Below are 16,760 nucleotides of genomic sequence, written 5' to 3'. Positions count from 1 at the left end.
GCCCTCCCCAATCCCAATGTCTCCCCCTCCAAATATCCCCCTTTGACACCCCCTAACACCCCTCCCCCCCCAACATCCTCCCCTCTCTCCACAGCTTCGGCCCCCCCCGCGGCCCCCCCGCGCACCGCCGACCCCCGAAGGTGAGGAAGGGGGGGGGGAGCAGCTCCGAAGACGAACGCAGTGCCCCCCCCGCTCCAGGTACGTTGTCCTTTAACTGGGGGAGGAAGCGAGGGGGCATAAACCAGCGGTGCCCCCCCTTACTTTGTTCCGCCCCCCCCCTTGGGGCCCCCCCCGCGAAGCTGCGCCTCCTGCAAAACCCAACGGACCCCATTATGGCGAGCGGCAGAGAATGGGACCCCGCTGTGCAACGCCTGCGGGATCCGGTGAGGGGGGCACCCCATAAATCCTCCCCCAAATAAAACCCAAAGGGGGCACCGCCTTATCCCCCTTCCCCCCCCCAAACCCAAATAAAACCAGAAGGGGGGAGGGGCACCCCCATATCTACCCCCACTCCCAATATATGATCCTAATGGAGACAAAATACCACCCTACTTAATATTAAACAAACCCTAATTAATATTAATATCGCTCTTAATTACCCCCCCACACACCAGGTACCGGAAGTACCGCCGACGCTGTCGCCGCTGTTGGAGCGTCCCGAGAAGGAGCGCCCTCCCCCCGCCTGCGGCGCGGTGCCCCCAGTGCGGGGCTGAAGACCCCCCTCGGGGAGGGGATGTTCATATGGACCCCCCCCAGGAGTGAGAACGGGCCTCCCCCACCCCCAGGAGTGATAATGGGGAGCAGATGGGCCCCCCCTAAGGAAAGGGGCTGAGAATGGACTTCCCCCCCCAGATTAATAATGGGGGGCAATGGACCCCCCCAGGACTGACAATGGGGGCAGTAACGGACCCCCCGCCCCTGAGGAGTGGGGTTATGGGGTGGCATTTGGGGGTCCTGTTTGTGGCTATGGGGCAGGGGTGCGGGGCGGAGTTCGGGGGTCCCCATTGGATGCTATGGGAGTAGGGGGCGGGCTTACGGAGGGGGTGGGATTTGAGGTTTCCCATTGGTCGCTATGGGGTGAGGGCGGGGCGTTCTTTCCCATGTGATCCCGCCCCCTCCACCCCCACTCCACCCCTCCACCCCCCCGAGAAGTGACGGCGGCAGCGCAGCGCCGGCACCGCGTGGTACCAGCACTGTCAGCACCGGCACTGTCAGCATCAGTGTCACCAGCAGCCACCAGCACTGTCACCGCTGCCACCATCACTGGGATTGTCACCGTTGCTGCCATCACCGCTGCCAGGTTGGTCACCATCACTGCTGGCACCAGAGTTGTCACCATCACCAGGGCTGCCACCATCGCCACTGTCATCGTCACTGGGATTGTCACCATCACTGCAGTCACCACTGCTCAGTTTGTCACCATCACCTTGCATACACAGCACGGCGGTACAGGTGCGGTGAGTTGGGGGGGCGCCCACGTGCAATGCACACCCACATGCAAGATGCGCTCACACCCACGTGTAATGCACGCCCACACACACGCAGTGCACAGCCAGGTGCACACGCATTGCACGCCCTCGTGCACACTCACCCCCCCACGCGTGGCTGTGTCCCCGTGCGTTGCACGCAGCCCACGCTTTGCACACCCACACATCACAGCGCTGCGTTTGCACGTGGGGGTGTGAAGGGGGAGGGGGGAGCTGCTGTGTGAGCCTTCAACCTCCCCTCCTCATCCTCACCCCGTCCCTGACCTTCCTCCGCTCCTCATCCTTGCCCCTATTCCTGCCCATTGCCTTCATCCCCTCCTCATCCTCCCCCCCATTCCTGTCCATGACGTTCATCCCCAACCTTCCTCCCCTCCTTATCCTCACCCCCATCCTCATCCCTATTACCATGCGAAGCTTCATCCCCTCCTCATCCTCGTCCCCTATTCCTACCCATAGCTTTCCTTCCCTCCTCATCCTCACTCCTATCCCCATAACCTTCATCCCCTCCTCATCCCCTTCCTCCCCCCCTCAGCACTGACGGGACCCCATGGCTGCCCCCCAAGCGGCCGCAAAGCTGCTGCCCCCCCTCCTCCTGGCACTCGCAGGTAATGGGGATGGGGATGGGGCAATCTGGGGGGGGGTCCCTATATTTGTTAGTATGTAGGGGGGTGGACACAACCCTGACCTGATGGGGCACGGGACGCTGCTCTGGATTTGGGGTCCTGGTTTGCTGCTGGGGCTCTGTTTGGGTCTGGGATCCTACTTTGGGGTCAGAGTCCCACTTTGGACCAAAGGCCCCATTTGGGTCTGGGGTCTCACCCTGACCCCAGCATCCCATTTGGGTCTGTGGTCTCCCATTGGTCTGAAGGCCCTATTTGGGGTCTGCCAGCCCCCTCAGCCACTTTCTGGGTCCGCTCGTGGCCGCGTGTCGCCGTGGTTCCGTTCGGCGGTTCGGTGCCCATCAACTGCAGCCGCGGTTTCTGCCCGGGTCTTGCGGTGCCACTGGAGCTGAGCTGGGCGCTGGGCAGCACCGCCGGGCCGGGCGGCCGCCGCTGGAGGACCTTCGTCCTCACCAATGTCACCGAATGGGAGCCGGAGCCGGCGCTGTGCCGAGCGCGGTGCGGGGACAGCAGTGCCAACAGCAGCACTGCCATCATCGTGTACAGTGAGATGGGGGGATTGGGACTGGGGAGGGATGGGGATTGGGGTGTGATTGGCTTTGGGTGCGATTGGGAGTGGGGTAGGATGGAATTGGAGTGGGGGGGATTGGGATGGGGATGGGACTGGGATTGGGGTGGGGATAGGGATGGGATGGGATTGGGATGGGATATAGGGTTGGGAATGGGATTTGGATGGGGATGTGGTTGGGCCAGCACTCTCATGGGGCTGGGATTGGGAGGGGAGGATGGGATATAGGGTTGGGATTGGGGTTAGGATTGGGATGGTATGTTGGGATTGGGATGGGATATAGGGTTGGGATTGGCTGCAGGCAGATCTGCGACGCCCCCCTCTCCCCGCTCTGCTCTGCCCTCATAAGAGCAGCCAGACTGGGTGCGTTTGGACGCGGTGCCAGCGGTGCCAGTGGGTGCCGCGGTGACCCTGCGGTGCCACGTGGCCGAGTGCGCCCCGCTGGCCAACCTGACGGTGACGCTGCGTCGCGGCACAGAGACCCTCAGCACCCACAGCTTCCCCGCCGCCCCTGGCAGCGCCGCCGTCACTGTCAGCCACGCGCTGACCGCCGGGCCTGGCGACCACGGCCAGCCGGTGCGCTGCCACACCGAGCTCTCCCTGCGCCCGCATGGGCCGCTCTTCGCCCGCGCTGCGGCGCCCATCCGGCTATCGGTGTACGGTGAGGGCAGCACCACGGGATCCTGATCTCTAATCCAGTCCCAATCCATGTCCCTATTCCAATCTTAATTCCAATCTCTATCCCAATTTCAAACAAGATCCAATTCCAATCCCAATCTAATCCCATCAAGATCACCATGTCATCCCCATTCCCATCCAATCCCATTTCCTTCCCAATTTCATCCCCATTTCCATCCCCACCCCCCTATGCTCTCGCCTGTGGCTCTCAGCCCCCCTCACAATGCCTCCCCCCCGCCCCAGCCCTCCCAGATCCCCCCCAGCTGTTCTCCCCTCCGCACCTCGAAGCCAACACCGCAGCGGCCGGCAGCTGCCGCGTGCTGGGCGCCTTCCCGGTGGAGGAGACCCGCGTGGTGCTGGCGCTGGATGGGGACCCTTTGGAGACGGAGGTGACGGCGACAGCGGAGGTGGTGACGGCCGTGGCTCAGATCAACGCCCGCACCGTGGGGCACCGCGAGCTCAGCTGCACCGCCGCTGTGGGCGCAGCAGAACAGACAGCACGGGCGCTGATCCACGTTTACCGTATGGACAGAACTGAATCTTGTGGATCCCAGCCCCATAGATCCAAATCCCGAGACCCCAACCCTGAGATCCCACCCCAGCATGCAACCCGAAATGGATCAGATGGTTGGACTTACGGCCATAGAGATCTTCCCCATCCTTAATGATTCCATGACTTAAGGCTTCCAAAATCCACCCCCCAATCCCATGGGGCACCCCACCACTGCCCCCTCCCACCTGCAACCCCCAGACCACCACCCCCATGTGCGCTCCACCCCAAAACCCCAAATCCCACAGCCACCCCTCCCACCCTGATCACCACAGCCCCCCTCTCACCCCATAGGATTCCCAGCACCCACCCTGGAGCTGAGCCCGGTGCCTGCGGGTCTCCCGGTGTCGGTTTGGTGCCGCTCGGCGCCTGCCGACCCCCCCTCGGTGCGGCTGCAGCTGCGTGATGCCGATGGCGGGGTCCTGGCCGAGGGTCCCCAGCCGGCGCTGGAGCTGCGCGTGGTGCCCCAGCGGGAGGACGATGGGCGCTGGTTTGGGTGCAGCGCCCGCCTGGCCCTGGGGGACGATGTGGTGACCAAAGAAGCCGAGGGGAGGCTGACGGTGCTCTGTAAGTCCCTGCCGTGGTCCCTGTTGGCCCCATATGCGGTTGGGAAGAGAGTGGGGAGGAGGGGGAATGTTTGGGGTGGTCCCCTTCCTGTCCCATCGCCATCCCTATTCTGTCCTCATTCTCATCTCAATGCCAATTCCCGTTCCTCGCCTCCGTCCCATTCCACATACATTTTCACCTCTGTCTCCATCCAACCCCTCACCCTCCACCCCCCCCTTCCACCCCAACCCCACCCTCCCAATCCTATCCTATCCCATCTCCATCTCGCCCCACTCCTCCCATCTCACTCCTCCCGTGTCCATCCAACCCTGCATCCATCCCATCCCCCCGGCCCCCCTCCTCCCATCACATTTTCTTCCCCAGACCCCCCTGAGATGGACTCTACCTCCTGCCCCACATCCCTCACATGGTTGGAGGGCACAAGGGAAACTCTCTCCTGTGGGGCCGCTGGTAACCCCACACCCATCGTCACCTGCACCCACCGCGGTGACCCCCCCAGTACTGCTGGACCCATCCTGGTCACCCGGTCCCACGCCGGGATCTACCACTGCAACGCCACCAACAGCGTGGGGACACGGAGCCGCGTTGTCACCGTCCGTGTGGAGTGTGAGTGGGGCGAGTGGGGGGCACTGCAGGGGGCATTAGGGATGAATGGGGTGGTGGCATTGGGGGGGCTCAGGTTAGTTGTGGGTCTGGGTGATGCCAAATATGGACATATTTTATTGGGGAAGGTAGGAGTGTGGGGTGAGGGGGATTGGCTTGGGGCTAAAAGGGGCAGATTTGGGTCCGATGTGGGGTGAAATTCTTCCTCTTGAGGTGGGGGGGGGGGAGTCTGAGGGGATCCCACAGTTGGCTGGGTGGGATTTGGGTACCAAATAGGCAGGGGGCAAAATTGGGGGGAACCTTGAGGTCCCAACTGGAAATTGTGGTTCTGTAATTATGTGATTATGGGAGTCTCTAATTAATTATGCGATTGTGCGATCCCGCGATTTGCTGATCCTGTGATTCAGTGATTCGGTGATCCCGTGAGTCTCCAATTCCACCTTCTGTTGATCTCACAACTCACCGATACCACGATTCGATGACCCCATGCTTCCCTCCTCACCTCCCTTACCCTCAGATGAGCCCTCGCTGTCGGAGCTCGGCTGCCCGGCGCACCGCACGTGGCTGGAAGGGCAGCGCCGGGAGCTGCCGTGCAGCGCCGATGGGGACCCCGCACCCACCACGCACTGCGCCCGCCATGGGGGACCCCCGGGGGATGAGGATGGCCGCACCGTCAGCCGCGGCGATGCCGGGCGTTACGTCTGCACCGCCACCAACCGGCACGGGTCGGCGCGGCGCAGCGTCGACGTCACCGTCGAGTGTGAGTGGGGAAATGGGGTGCTGAGTTTGTGCGGGGAGTGCCGTTGTGTCTGGGCCAGGGGTGCCGTTGTGACCGGGTCAGGGATGCCGTGTCTGTGCCAGTAGTGCCACCGTCACCGTGCCAGGGATGCTGCGTTTGTGCCCAGATTGCCATACCCATGCCAAGGATGTCACCATGTTCGTATTAGGAGTGCCACATCCACACTGTGGCCAAAGTGGAGATGCCATGGCTCTACCAAGTTGGGAATGTCGTGACCCTACCATGACCAAGCCAGGGATGCCATGAACACCCAGGAACACCGTGACCGTGCCGGTGCCGCTGTCGGTGCCATCATGGTTCCCCTTCCTCCCCTCAGACCAACCCAGCATTGGCGATGCCGACTGCCCGGCGCAGCGGCTGTGGGTGGAGGGCACAGCGGCGGAGCTGGAATGCAACGCCAGTGGGAATCCCCCCCCCAGTGTAGCTTGCTCCAAACTGGGGGACCCCCACGCCCCCCCTGGCAGTGCCAATGTCACCCGTGCCCACGCCGGCACCTACCAATGCCAGGCCACCAACGTGCATGGCACAGCACTGCAGAACGTCACCATCACTGTGGAGTGTGAGTGGGGTGATGGGGGGAGGGCCTGGGAGGGGTGATTTGGGGGTGGGGGTTTTGGGAGGGAGTAAAATGAGGAGTTGGGGTAAAGATGGGGGACTTGGGGGTTTCTGGGGGTAAAAAATGAGGGGTTGGAGGTAAAGATGGGGAAGTTGGGGGTTTTGGGGGGGGAAATGGAGGAATTGAAAGGTAAACATGGGGTTATAAGAGGGATAAAAATAGGAGGTAGGGGGGTAAAAATTGGAGGTTGGGGGTTTTGGGGGGTAAAAAATGAGGTGTTGGTGATTTAGGGGGTAAAAATCGGGGTTTTGGGGGGTTTAAAAATGGGGGCTTTGAGGTTTGGAGGATCAGAAAAGAAGGAAACCGATGGGTTTGGGTTCCCGGATCGCCATTTCTGGGGGACGGCTTGAGGCTGGAAGGGAAAAGAAGGGAAAGCGAGGGGATGTTTTGAGGCTCAAAGGGGCCCTTTTGGGTTTTCCCTCCCGCACAGACAGTCCTGCAGCCCTCACCCTCCGCGTGCTGCCGTCCCCCAACGTGAGCCACGGCAGCAGCTTCAGCGTGGAGTGTGGCGCCGAGGGCGTCCCGACTCCCACCTTTGGGTGGGCGCTGCCCCCTGCCCCCAACCTGCGCTTCGGGGCCGACAACCGGTCGGTGGAGGTGGAGAACGCGGCGGCCGTCAATCGCGGCCGCTACACCTGCATGGCTGTCAACCGGCACGGCCGGCGCGTGGGCAGCGTGGTGGTGAGCGTGGATGGTGAGCCCTGGGGGACAGAGGGGTGGTGTCACCAGTGGGGTGTCGATGTCACCGCTGCGGTCTCCCCTGTGTGCCGTCACCACGAAGGTGCCACAGTTGAAGTGTCACTGGAATGTTGTTGGCATGGTGTTGAAGCCACCGGTGCCACACCGTCGTTCCGCTGTCCCCGCAGAGAGCCGGCTGTCCCTGCTGCTGTCCCTGTCCCTGCTGGGTTCTGTCACCGTGCTGGCAGTGGCCGCATGGGGCATTTATTACATGAAGACCACCGCCTGCAAGAAGGGAGAGTATAACGTGCGTGATGCTGAGGGCTCCTCTGAGGCCTCCCGCCTGCACCGGGGGGACAGTGGGGGACAACGGGAGCTGTTTGGGATCCCTCTCACCCCCACCTGAGGAACCTCGGCACCCGGGACCCCCAGAGCACATGGAGGTGGAGACAGTGTGATGACACCTGGCCCGAGGGATGGTGGTGGGGGTCGCCATGCTGTGCCCGTGGGGGTGGTGGTGGCTGTCATCATATTGTCCGCAAGAAGCTGTGTTGGTTGTCGTCGTATGTCCCCAAGAAATGGTGTTGGATGTGCCCAAGAAACAGCGTTGGATGTCACTGTGCTGTTGGATGTCCTCAATTAACAGTGTTGAATGTCACCATATTGTCCCCAAAGAACAGTGTTGGATGTCACATAAACCGTCCTCAAGGAACAGACTTGGATGTCACCAAACTGTCTCCAAGGAATGGTGCTGGATGTCACCAAATGTCCCCAAGGAGCAATGCTGGTGTCATTGCTCCATCCCCATGGGTTGGTGTTGGATTCAGCCCAATTTGTGGCCAATGCCGTTTTTTAACTGCTTTGCTTTGCATTTTATGGAGGTTATTGGGAAGGGGGGGAAGGAGGCAAGGAATGCAAATTAAAAATAAAATTTTTATTGAGAAGGACGAAAGTGGAGCCACGGCCTGGTCCCAAACTCCTCCCCCTACCCCCACCCCCCACTTGGTGCCACTCAGCAGCCCCTGCCACCCCAGTACAGCCCCGATGGCACCTGGGGCCGGCGGTGGAAGCAAAGCGAAGAGTCTGGGGGGGACACCACAGTTGTCACCCCCACTTTTTATCGGCACACACCCCCTGCACCCTCATCATCCTCACCTTCATCACCAGAACCCACTGTGGCCCCCCCACCCTGGGCCAGCCAGGTGTTGGGGGGACAGCACGAAGTCAGCGTGACACCTGTCCTCACCCACTGGGTAACACCACTGTGGTGTCCCTGGGCCAGAGGTTGTGTCCCCATCCATGTCACTCACAGGCTACCGCTAGCTGTGTGTCCCTATAGATGTCCCCCATCAGGTACCACTGGTTGTGTCCCTATAGGTGTCACCCATGGGGTACCACCATATTGTCCCTATAGATGTCCCCCACTGGGTACCACCACCCCCATCACACTGCTGTCAGTCTGCTCACCCCTCTGAGCGTCCCATGGGACGTTCCCACCCTGCACCCATGGGTGCTACGCTTGTGTCACTGGCGCTGACCCATTTGAGGAGGCTGCAGCCCCATCCGAGAAGCCCCCCAAAGCCAAGAGGCGCTGCTGCTCCTTCTGCAGCTCGTACTGACGGATCTTCTTCTTACGGTAATACAGGCGGTACAGAGCAGCCCCAACTGCAGCCAGCACCGCCGCCACCACCGCCAGCGCCACCAAAAGGCCCACATTGATGTCCCAGTCTGGGGCAGAAAGCGGTGTCAGCACCCCATGTGTGTCAACCTCCACTCCATACACCCATCCCCACATGCGTCACTGCCCCACATGTGCAACCACCAACCCCCTGTGCCCAGCCCCACGTGTGTCACCTCCACCCCCAATGCCCCCATCCCTATGTGTGTCACCATCCCACATTTGTCACCCCATCCCCCACCCCCCCGTGTGTCACCATTCCATGTGCTCACCGTCCCATCTGTGTCACCGCCCCACATCTACAACCCCCCCCCCCCCCCCCTCCACTCACACTCCACTGTCACGCTGACGCTCCGTCCAATCGTGCCCAAGGCGTTGCTGGCGCTGCACCAATACGTCCCGCTGTGGTTCCGGCTGACGACACACGGCTGTCGCATGAGGATGATAGTACCATCCTTGTGACACGTCACCACTGGGTCGGGTTTTCCTCGTGCACGGCACCACTGATTCACCTCCTGGCCCTCCGTCCAGGTGTGGGTTGGGGGGCAGAGTTGGTCGTCCATGTGGGGTGGGGCTAGGGGGAAAAGTGGGGTTCAAAATTGGGCCAAAGGGTTTGCCTTGGGACCAGTGGGGTTTGCACAGGGACTGAGGGGTTTTGCATTCATAGCAGGAATTTTGCACCAGAGCTGTGGGATTTAGCACTAGGCCTAAGGGGTTTTGCACAAGACCTATGCAATCTAGCACCAGGGCTGAGGAGTTTTGCATTCACAGCAGGAATTTTGCACTACAACTAAGGGGTTTTGCACGAGAGCTGTGGGATTTAGCACTAGGCCTAAGGGGTTTTGCTCTGTGATCGCGGGGTTTCTGCACTGCCGTTACGGGGTTTTGCACCAGGGCTGTGGCCAACCCCCAACGCCGGCCACCCACCGCTGACATTCAGCCTCACGATGTCGCTCCATTTTGGAGCCCTGCCCTCCACTTTGGCCTCGCAGTGCAGCTCGGAGCCGTCGTGTTCCTCCGTCACCAGCAGCATGAAAAGCAGCGGCGATGGCCCCCAGGGCGCCAACACCCTTTGCCCGACCGTCACCCGCAGCTCGATGCCCTCCCTGTGCCCTCCAGGCAGCTCGCAGCGTCCCGACACGTTCTGCATCGCCACGGGGATGTCGGTGCTGACACTGAGCTGCGGCGTGGGGAAATCTGTGGGTGACAATCAGAGAGGTGACGCCCATGGGATGCTGGCACAGAATGCTTGGGTTGGACGGACCCCAAGGATCATGGAGCTCCAACCCCCCCAGCTGCATGCAGGGCCGCCAACCTCCCATCGAACACCATCCCAGCTGCCCCAACCCGGCCTCAAACGCCTCCAGGGATGGACGGCGCATCCACAGCTTCTCAGTGCAGCTGTTCCAGCACCTCTTCACTCTCATAAGAACAAACTTCCCCAAGTCCTCCCAACCCCTGTATGGGAACTGCTGAGTCACGGCCGGAACCTCTGATTGATCACCTGAGGCGAGCACTGAGGCAGCCAGAGGAGCACAGCTGAGAGCAATTCACCTGAGCTGCCGGAAGCCTGGCTCCCCCCTCCTAGACCTATTTAAGAGCTGGCTGCCATTGGGGAATGAGCTCTGCTGGAGTTTTGGGAGCCCAGGATAAGGGTAAGCCTTCCATTTACTCTCTTTTGTTATCATAGTCTGCTTTGGCTAACTCTCTTGTTTATTCTGTGATTATATACCCCCCCCGCTGATCCCCAACCTCATACTCCCCCCATTCCAGGCCTCCAGTTCTCCTTCTGCTCCATCTGGCTGCAGCCCCCAGATCCAACCTCAATCTTCCCTCCCTCAACTTCAAGCCATTTCCCCTTGTCCTGATGTTATCTCCCCTTTCCAAGAGTTGATTCCCCTCCTGTTTGTAGGCTCCCTTTAGGTACTGAAGGCTACAATGAGGTCCCACAGGTCCCGCAGCCGCCTTTTCTCCAGGCCGAACAAGCCCAGCTCCCTCAGCCTGTTTCTGTAGAGGAGGTGCTGCAGCCCTCTGCCCACCTCAATGCTCTTCTCCCTGTCTCGGTGCCTCTCCTCTGGACCCTCTCCAGCAGCTCCCTGTCTTTCTTGCATTGAGATTCCCAGACCTGGATGCAGTTCTGCAGATGGGGCCTCTATGACAGCAGAGTGGTATAATCCCCCCAGTCCCACTGCCACCCTTCTGCTAATGCAGCCCAGGATTCCATTTGCTTTCCAAGCTGTAATCACACACTGCTGCTTCGTGTTCAGCTTTTCACTCTCCAGGTCCTTCTCTGCAGGGCTGCTCCCCCCACCACTCTGTACACACCTGAGATTCCTCTGGCCCAAGTGCAAACCTTTGCATTTTCCGGTGCTGACCCTCATTAGATCCACCCATGCCCTCCTTCCCAGCCTGCTGAGGTCCCTCTGATCCCCATGTTGTCTCCACCTGTTGTCACCCCCCCCTTGTCACCCTATTGTCTCCATGGTCTGACTGTTGTCGCCCCCACCATTCCCACTGTCACTGCTGACTGTTGTCACCCCCCCTCCATTGTCCCCTTGCTCCACCTGCAGCCCCCCCCTGCACCCCTCCTTCCCCATGGTGCCACCCGCTGCCATTGTGCCACGCTCACCATAAATGTTTACCACCAGCTCCGTGCTCTGTGCCTCAGGCCCCACTCTCACCCTGCACACCAATTTGTGCTTTCCAGGCTGATTCCACAGCAGCCCCCCAGTCCCCGCACTCTGACTGTCCTTGCTGTATGGCTTCAGCGGTTCCCCATCCAGCAGCAGGGTGATGTTGGCTGCAGGGAAGGCGTTCTGGACGCTGCAGGTCAGGTTGAGCTCCTCGCCAGTTTCCAGGTGGACGTCGCCTGTTGTTTGGAGGGCTGGGGGGGATGAGGTAAGCGTGGGGGGGTCCGGGAAATCTGCAGTGGAGGAGAAGAGTCAGAGGGTGGGGGGGCAGAGGGGAGGGCTGCAGGTGGACCAAGGGGACAACTGGGGGAGGGCAACAGTCAGACAGCAGTGACAATGGGAGTGGAGGGAGGGACAACAGTCAGACCACGGGGACAACAGCGTTACAACGGTGACGAATGTGACCACGCTGGCAGCTCACCATAGATGTCCACCAGCTGTGCAGTGGAGGTGATGTTGAACAGCGGGCCGTATGGCCGCAGGTCGAGCTCTGCACGGCAGGTGATGCTCTGCCCGTGGTCCTCCCGCCGTGCCGTCACCTCGTGTGTCACCAACACGTCCTCCGGCTGCTTCTGGGAGTGCCCCCAGAAAGTGGCTGTGTGCAGAGTGAGGCCACCACGGCACAGGGACACCGTCAGGTTGCGGACTGGGGACACGTTGGGGACAAGGCAGGACAGGATGTGAGCACGGCTGGACTTCAGGGGGGGAATTGGTGACAGCTCTGGCTGGTCCAATGGGCCTGGGGGGGGAAAAGGGGACAAAAGTGACAAAAGGTGAGAAAAGGTGACAATGATGAGGACTGAAGTTGATCATGTGGTGAGAAAAGCTGACAAGAGGTGACAAAAGGGAGAATGATGGTGACCAAAGGTGACAGTAATGGTGACAGAAGGGTGACACGTAATGGTGACAGTGATGGCAACAGTGACGAAAGTGACAGAAGGTCTTGGTGATGGTGATAATGATGGTGACATTGGTGACCGAAGGTGACAACAGTGACAGGAGGTGCCAACGCCGTCTCCCGGCAGCCTTACGGTAGGCGATGAGCTCTGCCTTCTCCCACTCCCTGCCCCCATGGCAGCGGAAGTAGCACTTCAGGCTGCTGTTCCACTCGGTGACGTCGCTCAGTGTCACATCCAGCACCGTCGCGTTGCGGGGCTGACGACTGTGGCGCGATGAAGTCTCCACGCCGCCCTGCACCTGGGGGTCACTGCAGGAAGTGCTGCAGGTGATGTTGAGGGAGCCGCCGAACGGAACCAACAGCACCGGGGGCTGCAGCCAGACGGAGCAGGAGGAGAACTGGGGGCCTGGAATGGGGGGAGAATGAGGTTGGGGTCAGTGGGGGTGGGGGGGTTGGGAGGACTTGGCGGCAGATGGTTGGAGGGGGTGGAGAACCCCCATATGGGTCCCAAGAACCCCCCATATGGGGATGTGGGGACCCTCAAATCTGTCCTCCAGGGGATACAGGGTATGGAGGACCCCCATATGGGGCCATGGGAACTCCCCCCCCCCCCCCCCCCCCCATTTGTTCCATATAGGGAAGCACCACTTCACCCCCCTCACCCCCCCGTAGTTCCCCTCTCAGGAAGCAGAGCTGTGTGGGAACTGATTTCCACTTCCTCCTCCACCCCCAAAGCACGGGGGGGGTCACACGTGGGGGAGGTAACACAAATGAGGGGCACACGTGGTAGTGGTGGGGGGGGGGAAACATGCTGCTATGGGGCACGAGGTGGTGGGGAGGGTGCATGGATTCTGACTTCACCCTACACCCCCCGTTTCCAAATTAATAATAATAATAAAGTAATTAATTAAAGTGGGGGTGACAGCTGTGACCATCTGCTGAGTGACCTCCAGATGCTGACAGCTGCTGTCAGGCACGAGCAAGGGGGAGAGGGGAGGGGTGGATTCTGACCCCTCCACCCCCCCCCTATTTCCGGATGGGAAAAGGAAAAGAAAGTAACAATAATAAAAATTAAATAAACAAATAAAGAATTCCGGGGAATTCCTGAGTGCCAAAAAGGGATTTTGTAACTGAAAGGAAATGAAAAGAATCCCTGGGCCCTCCCCGAAGGCTTCCGGAGTTGGGTGGAGGAGGGGGGAGGCACGCACACACATGTGAGCCATTGTGTGTCCATAGGGACCCCCAGATTTCTGTAACCCCACATCTCTGTGCCCCACGTATCCCTACGACCCCACACCCCCATGTCCCTCTTCCCCATCTATCTCAGTGTTCCACACATCCCTGTGCCCCACGTAGCCCTGTGACTCCATAACCCCATGTCCCCGTGACCCCATACCCCCACATCCCCATGCCCCACTTATCCCTGTGATCCTATGACTCCATATCCCAGTGCCCCATATAGCCCTGTGACCCCATAGCCCTGTGCCCCCACACTTCTATACCCCCATAGACCACATAGCCCTCTGACTGCACCCATTGCCATCCCAAACCTGCTGCCCCCCACCCCATTGCCCCATACCCCTCTGACTGCCCCCCACCCCATTTCTCACCTGTAAGCACACTCAGGCAGCCCAGCAGCAGTGGGAGTGCAGTGCGACGCATTGTGGGATCAATGGGAATGCAGGGGGACGGATCCTATGGGGATCCCCACAACTTTGGGGTCCAATTGGGATCCCCAAGAACTCTCCCAATCGGGTCCAACTGGGAGCTCCAGGTGATGGGATCCAATCCGGATCTCCAATGGGGTCCGATCAGGATCTCCAGATTATAGGGTCCAATTAGGATCTCCAAGAATTATCCAATAGGATGCAATGGTGATCTCCAGGCGATGGGATCTGATGGACTCAGGACCCCCAGGACCCCCCCGACGGTTCCCACTCCTGTCCTCCTGAATCCCGGCACTCAATGGGGTCAGAATCCCGCGGCCGCCCTACGGTCCGCTCCCCTCTTCCGCGCTCCGCCCCCGGGGCCGCCCCTATTTCCATTGCGGCCCTATAGAGGCTGAGCCTCGCCCCCAGTAGGGCGGAGGGACCGCGGGGGGGGGGGGGAATTCCGGGATGGAGGGGACTTTGGAGCGGGGAATGCCCGGGAAAGGGCGGGGAGGGGGGAGTCCCGCTGCGGGGTGCAGATCGTTTCAGCCCTATAGACACAATATGGGGAAGGTCGAGCCCCTGTTGCCCCAACACGGGGCAGATTTCTGCCCTACTGCCCCTACATGGGGCAGATTTGGAGCCCCTATTACCCCTACATGAGACTCCATACGACCCCCTATGCCTCAAACTCCCCAAATCTGCCTCAAATCTGTGCCCCCCCCCCCACCCCACGTGATTTCCCCATGACGTCACCACGTGACCTCATCCCCCAAACGCGTGGGTTTGGGTTCTGCTTTTTTCTTTAAATTCCCGTTTTTTGGGGACTTTTCTCACCCAACGGCAGCAGTGGGGCGACAGCGACGGGACCCCAGTGATGGAAAGAGGAGAACCCCCCTGGGACCCCAATAATGGCACCTTTGGGACCCCCATAATGGAAGTGGGCTGACCCCCATATTCGCAATGATGTGACCCCATGGAACCCCAGTAACAGTGGGTGACCCCACTGAGAAGCACAGGGGGGAACTGAAGGGAAATTGGTGGCTCTGGGTGTCATTTTCTACCAGGACATAAGGGAAATTCCCCCCAGATAGGACACTTTCACCCAGAAATTCCACTTTCCTCCCCAAAATATGATACATTCTCTGAGAATTATGAAGTTTTCTCCCCTAAAATAACACTTTTCTCCCAAATATAGGATATTACCTCCCACAAATACCAGTTTTCACCCCAAAAATACGACATTTCCTCCTTGAAAGCTAATATTCCACATTTTTTGAAAGAAAACTGGTATTTCTGGGAGAAAATGTCTTATTTTTTGGATGAGATGAGAGGGACAGCATCTGAAAACCAAAAGGCTACTTTGAACTGGGTTGTATGGAGCTCCTCCTCTCCGACCATGAAGTCCCTTGGATCTGCAGGTCTTCTGATCAGAAGGTCTTCTGCCATAGCAGCAGCGGCGGGCTTTAACAGCCTGCAGTGCTTCCTGCAGAGGCGTCCCTGCGGCGCTCTGATGGGTGACCGAAGCCCAGTTGCAGGGCGCGCAGTTTGCAGCGTGGTTTGGTCAGAACAGCATTTCACAGGTGTTGCAGTTAGAAAGGTTACTGCAATAGTAAGTAATTGGCAACCAAAAATAAATGCAATGCTCACCCGGGTCCTAGGCTTGTAGAAGAAAACTCCAAGGAGAAAGACCTCCAGAAAGAGAATCACAGAATCATCTCTAGATGGGAGTCCGTGACAGGGGCACAAACCCAGGAGACAGAAGAGAGAAAAAAAAAAGCAATCGTACATATTAACAGCGCAGCCAGCTCCCGCCCCACAACTAATGAAACACGGCACGTGGCAGGCCACGCACTCTGGGGGAGGGAGAGAGAATAGGGAGACAGCAGATGGGTCTAACAAGAAAAAAAACCAACGGCAGCGATCTGAGAAGGAGCAGTAATTTACTAAACCCAACTAAACCAAACGAGAAACAAACAGAGCATCAAACACAAGTTCTTACACAGGGGAAGCACGCACCTTTTTCGCTGCTTTGGTCCAGCTGGGAATTCCACCTTCTTTCCTCTGCACTCCAGGTCCTCCAGGAACGTCGCTCCTCTCCTCCTGTCTGAGAGCCCAAAATACCCATAAGGGCATTCAAGGACCAGAACAGGAACTCTTTAACACACTTTACACGATGCTCTGATGTGGAACAATGACAACAGAAGTCACAAATCACAGCAGAGATCCTTCCCCAGCAGCAGCCAGCCCTTAAATGGGGTCCAGGAGAGGTGCAGCCAGGCTCCGCCCCTTCGTTACACATCTGCATCGCCTTCACCTGCGCTCCCACAGCTGGCTCGGTCCTCACCTCAGGTGTTCAATCAGCGCTCCAGGCCCTGACCCAACAGCTCCCATTCGCAGGGCTACAAAACGACAGCTGTGTGTCACTGGGAGCACTGGGTGTGCAAACAGCACTCGCTGCATCCCCAGCAGTGATTGCAGCCCTTTGCTCTCTGGGCTGCTCACACAGATCTATGAAAATAAGCAATATTTTAGGGTTAAAAACAGGGATTTCTATGAAAATAAGCTATACTTTAGGGTTAAAAACAGGGATTTCTATGAAAATAAGCGATATTTTAGGGTTAAAAACAGGGATTTCTATGAAAATAAGCGATATTTAAGGTTAAAAGCAGAGATTTC

The 16,760-nt window shown here is 59.1% G+C and overlaps 2 protein-coding genes and 2 long non-coding RNA genes across 4 annotated transcripts; 2 read left to right on the top strand and 2 right to left on the bottom strand.

The window, feature by feature from the left end:
* The first annotated feature begins 1,149 nt into the window (after positions 1 to 1,149).
* On the top strand, positions 1,150 to 2,487 carry LOC122194138. The gene is made up of 3 exons (XR_006183052.1): positions 1,150 to 1,452; positions 2,020 to 2,092; positions 2,377 to 2,487. It is a non-coding gene; the product is annotated as an uncharacterized LOC122194138 (long non-coding RNA).
* Positions 2,488 to 3,285: 798 nt separating this feature from the next.
* ICAM5 (intercellular adhesion molecule 5) lies at positions 3,286 to 8,076 on the top strand. The gene is made up of 8 exons (XM_042895057.1): positions 3,286 to 3,331; positions 3,597 to 3,875; positions 4,198 to 4,470; positions 4,834 to 5,076; positions 5,591 to 5,833; positions 6,189 to 6,431; positions 6,919 to 7,182; positions 7,355 to 8,076. The coding sequence occupies exons 1-8, from the start codon at positions 3,286 to 3,288 to the stop codon at positions 7,570 to 7,572; spliced, it is 1,809 nt and encodes a 602-aa protein (XP_042750991.1). The 3' UTR covers positions 7,573 to 8,076.
* A 94-nt stretch (positions 8,077 to 8,170) lies between these two features.
* Positions 8,171 to 14,431, bottom strand: LOC122194136 (intercellular adhesion molecule 5-like). Its single transcript, XM_042895056.1, has 7 exons — positions 14,043 to 14,431; positions 12,566 to 12,838; positions 11,956 to 12,273; positions 11,474 to 11,767; positions 9,772 to 10,041; positions 9,176 to 9,418; positions 8,171 to 8,894 (listed from the first exon to the last, which is right to left on the bottom strand). Exons 1-7 carry the CDS (start codon positions 14,092 to 14,094, stop codon positions 8,680 to 8,682), a joined length of 1,665 nt encoding a protein of 554 aa, XP_042750990.1. The 5' UTR covers positions 14,095 to 14,431; the 3' UTR covers positions 8,171 to 8,679.
* A 404-nt stretch (positions 14,432 to 14,835) lies between these two features.
* Positions 14,836 to 16,333, bottom strand: LOC122194139. Its single transcript, XR_006183053.1, has 3 exons — positions 16,101 to 16,333; positions 15,732 to 15,801; positions 14,836 to 15,591 (listed from the first exon to the last, which is right to left on the bottom strand). It is a non-coding gene; the product is annotated as an uncharacterized LOC122194139 (long non-coding RNA).
* Positions 16,334 to 16,760: the final 427 nt, after the last annotated feature.

Source organism: Lagopus leucura, unplaced genomic scaffold (assembly GCF_019238085.1).
Source record: "Lagopus leucura isolate 7727_CA_CO unplaced genomic scaffold, USGS_WTPT01 35125-0_obj-0_obj, whole genome shotgun sequence".
Classification (NCBI taxonomy): Eukaryota; Metazoa; Chordata; class Aves; order Galliformes; family Phasianidae; genus Lagopus; species Lagopus leucura.
This window is presented reverse-complemented; position numbering and strand designations above follow the sequence as displayed.

Bases quoted from the DNA above. Each gene is read 5' to 3' on its own strand.
- ICAM5 (XM_042895057.1), top strand. From the start codon at position 3,286: ATGGGCCGCTCTTCGCCCGCGCTGCGGCGCCCATCCGGCTATCGGT. The intron at 5,834-6,188 runs GTGAGTGGGGAA...TCCTCCCCTCAG, and splicing joins CGTCGACGTCACCGTCGAGT to ACCAACCCAGCATTGGCGAT. The intron at 7,183-7,354 runs GTGAGCCCTGGG...CTGTCCCCGCAG, and splicing joins CGTGGTGGTGAGCGTGGATG to AGAGCCGGCTGTCCCTGCTG.
- LOC122194136 (XM_042895056.1), bottom strand. From the start codon at position 14,094: ATGCGTCGCACTGCACTCCCACTGCTGCTGGGCTGCCTGAGTGTGCTT. The intron at 12,839-14,042 runs GTGAGAAATGGG...CCCCCATTCCAG, and splicing joins CTGCCTGAGTGTGCTTACAG to GCCCCCAGTTCTCCTCCTGC. The intron at 12,274-12,565 runs GTAAGGCTGCCG...TTCCCCCCCCAG, and splicing joins GGCAGAGCTCATCGCCTACC to GCCCATTGGACCAGCCAGAG.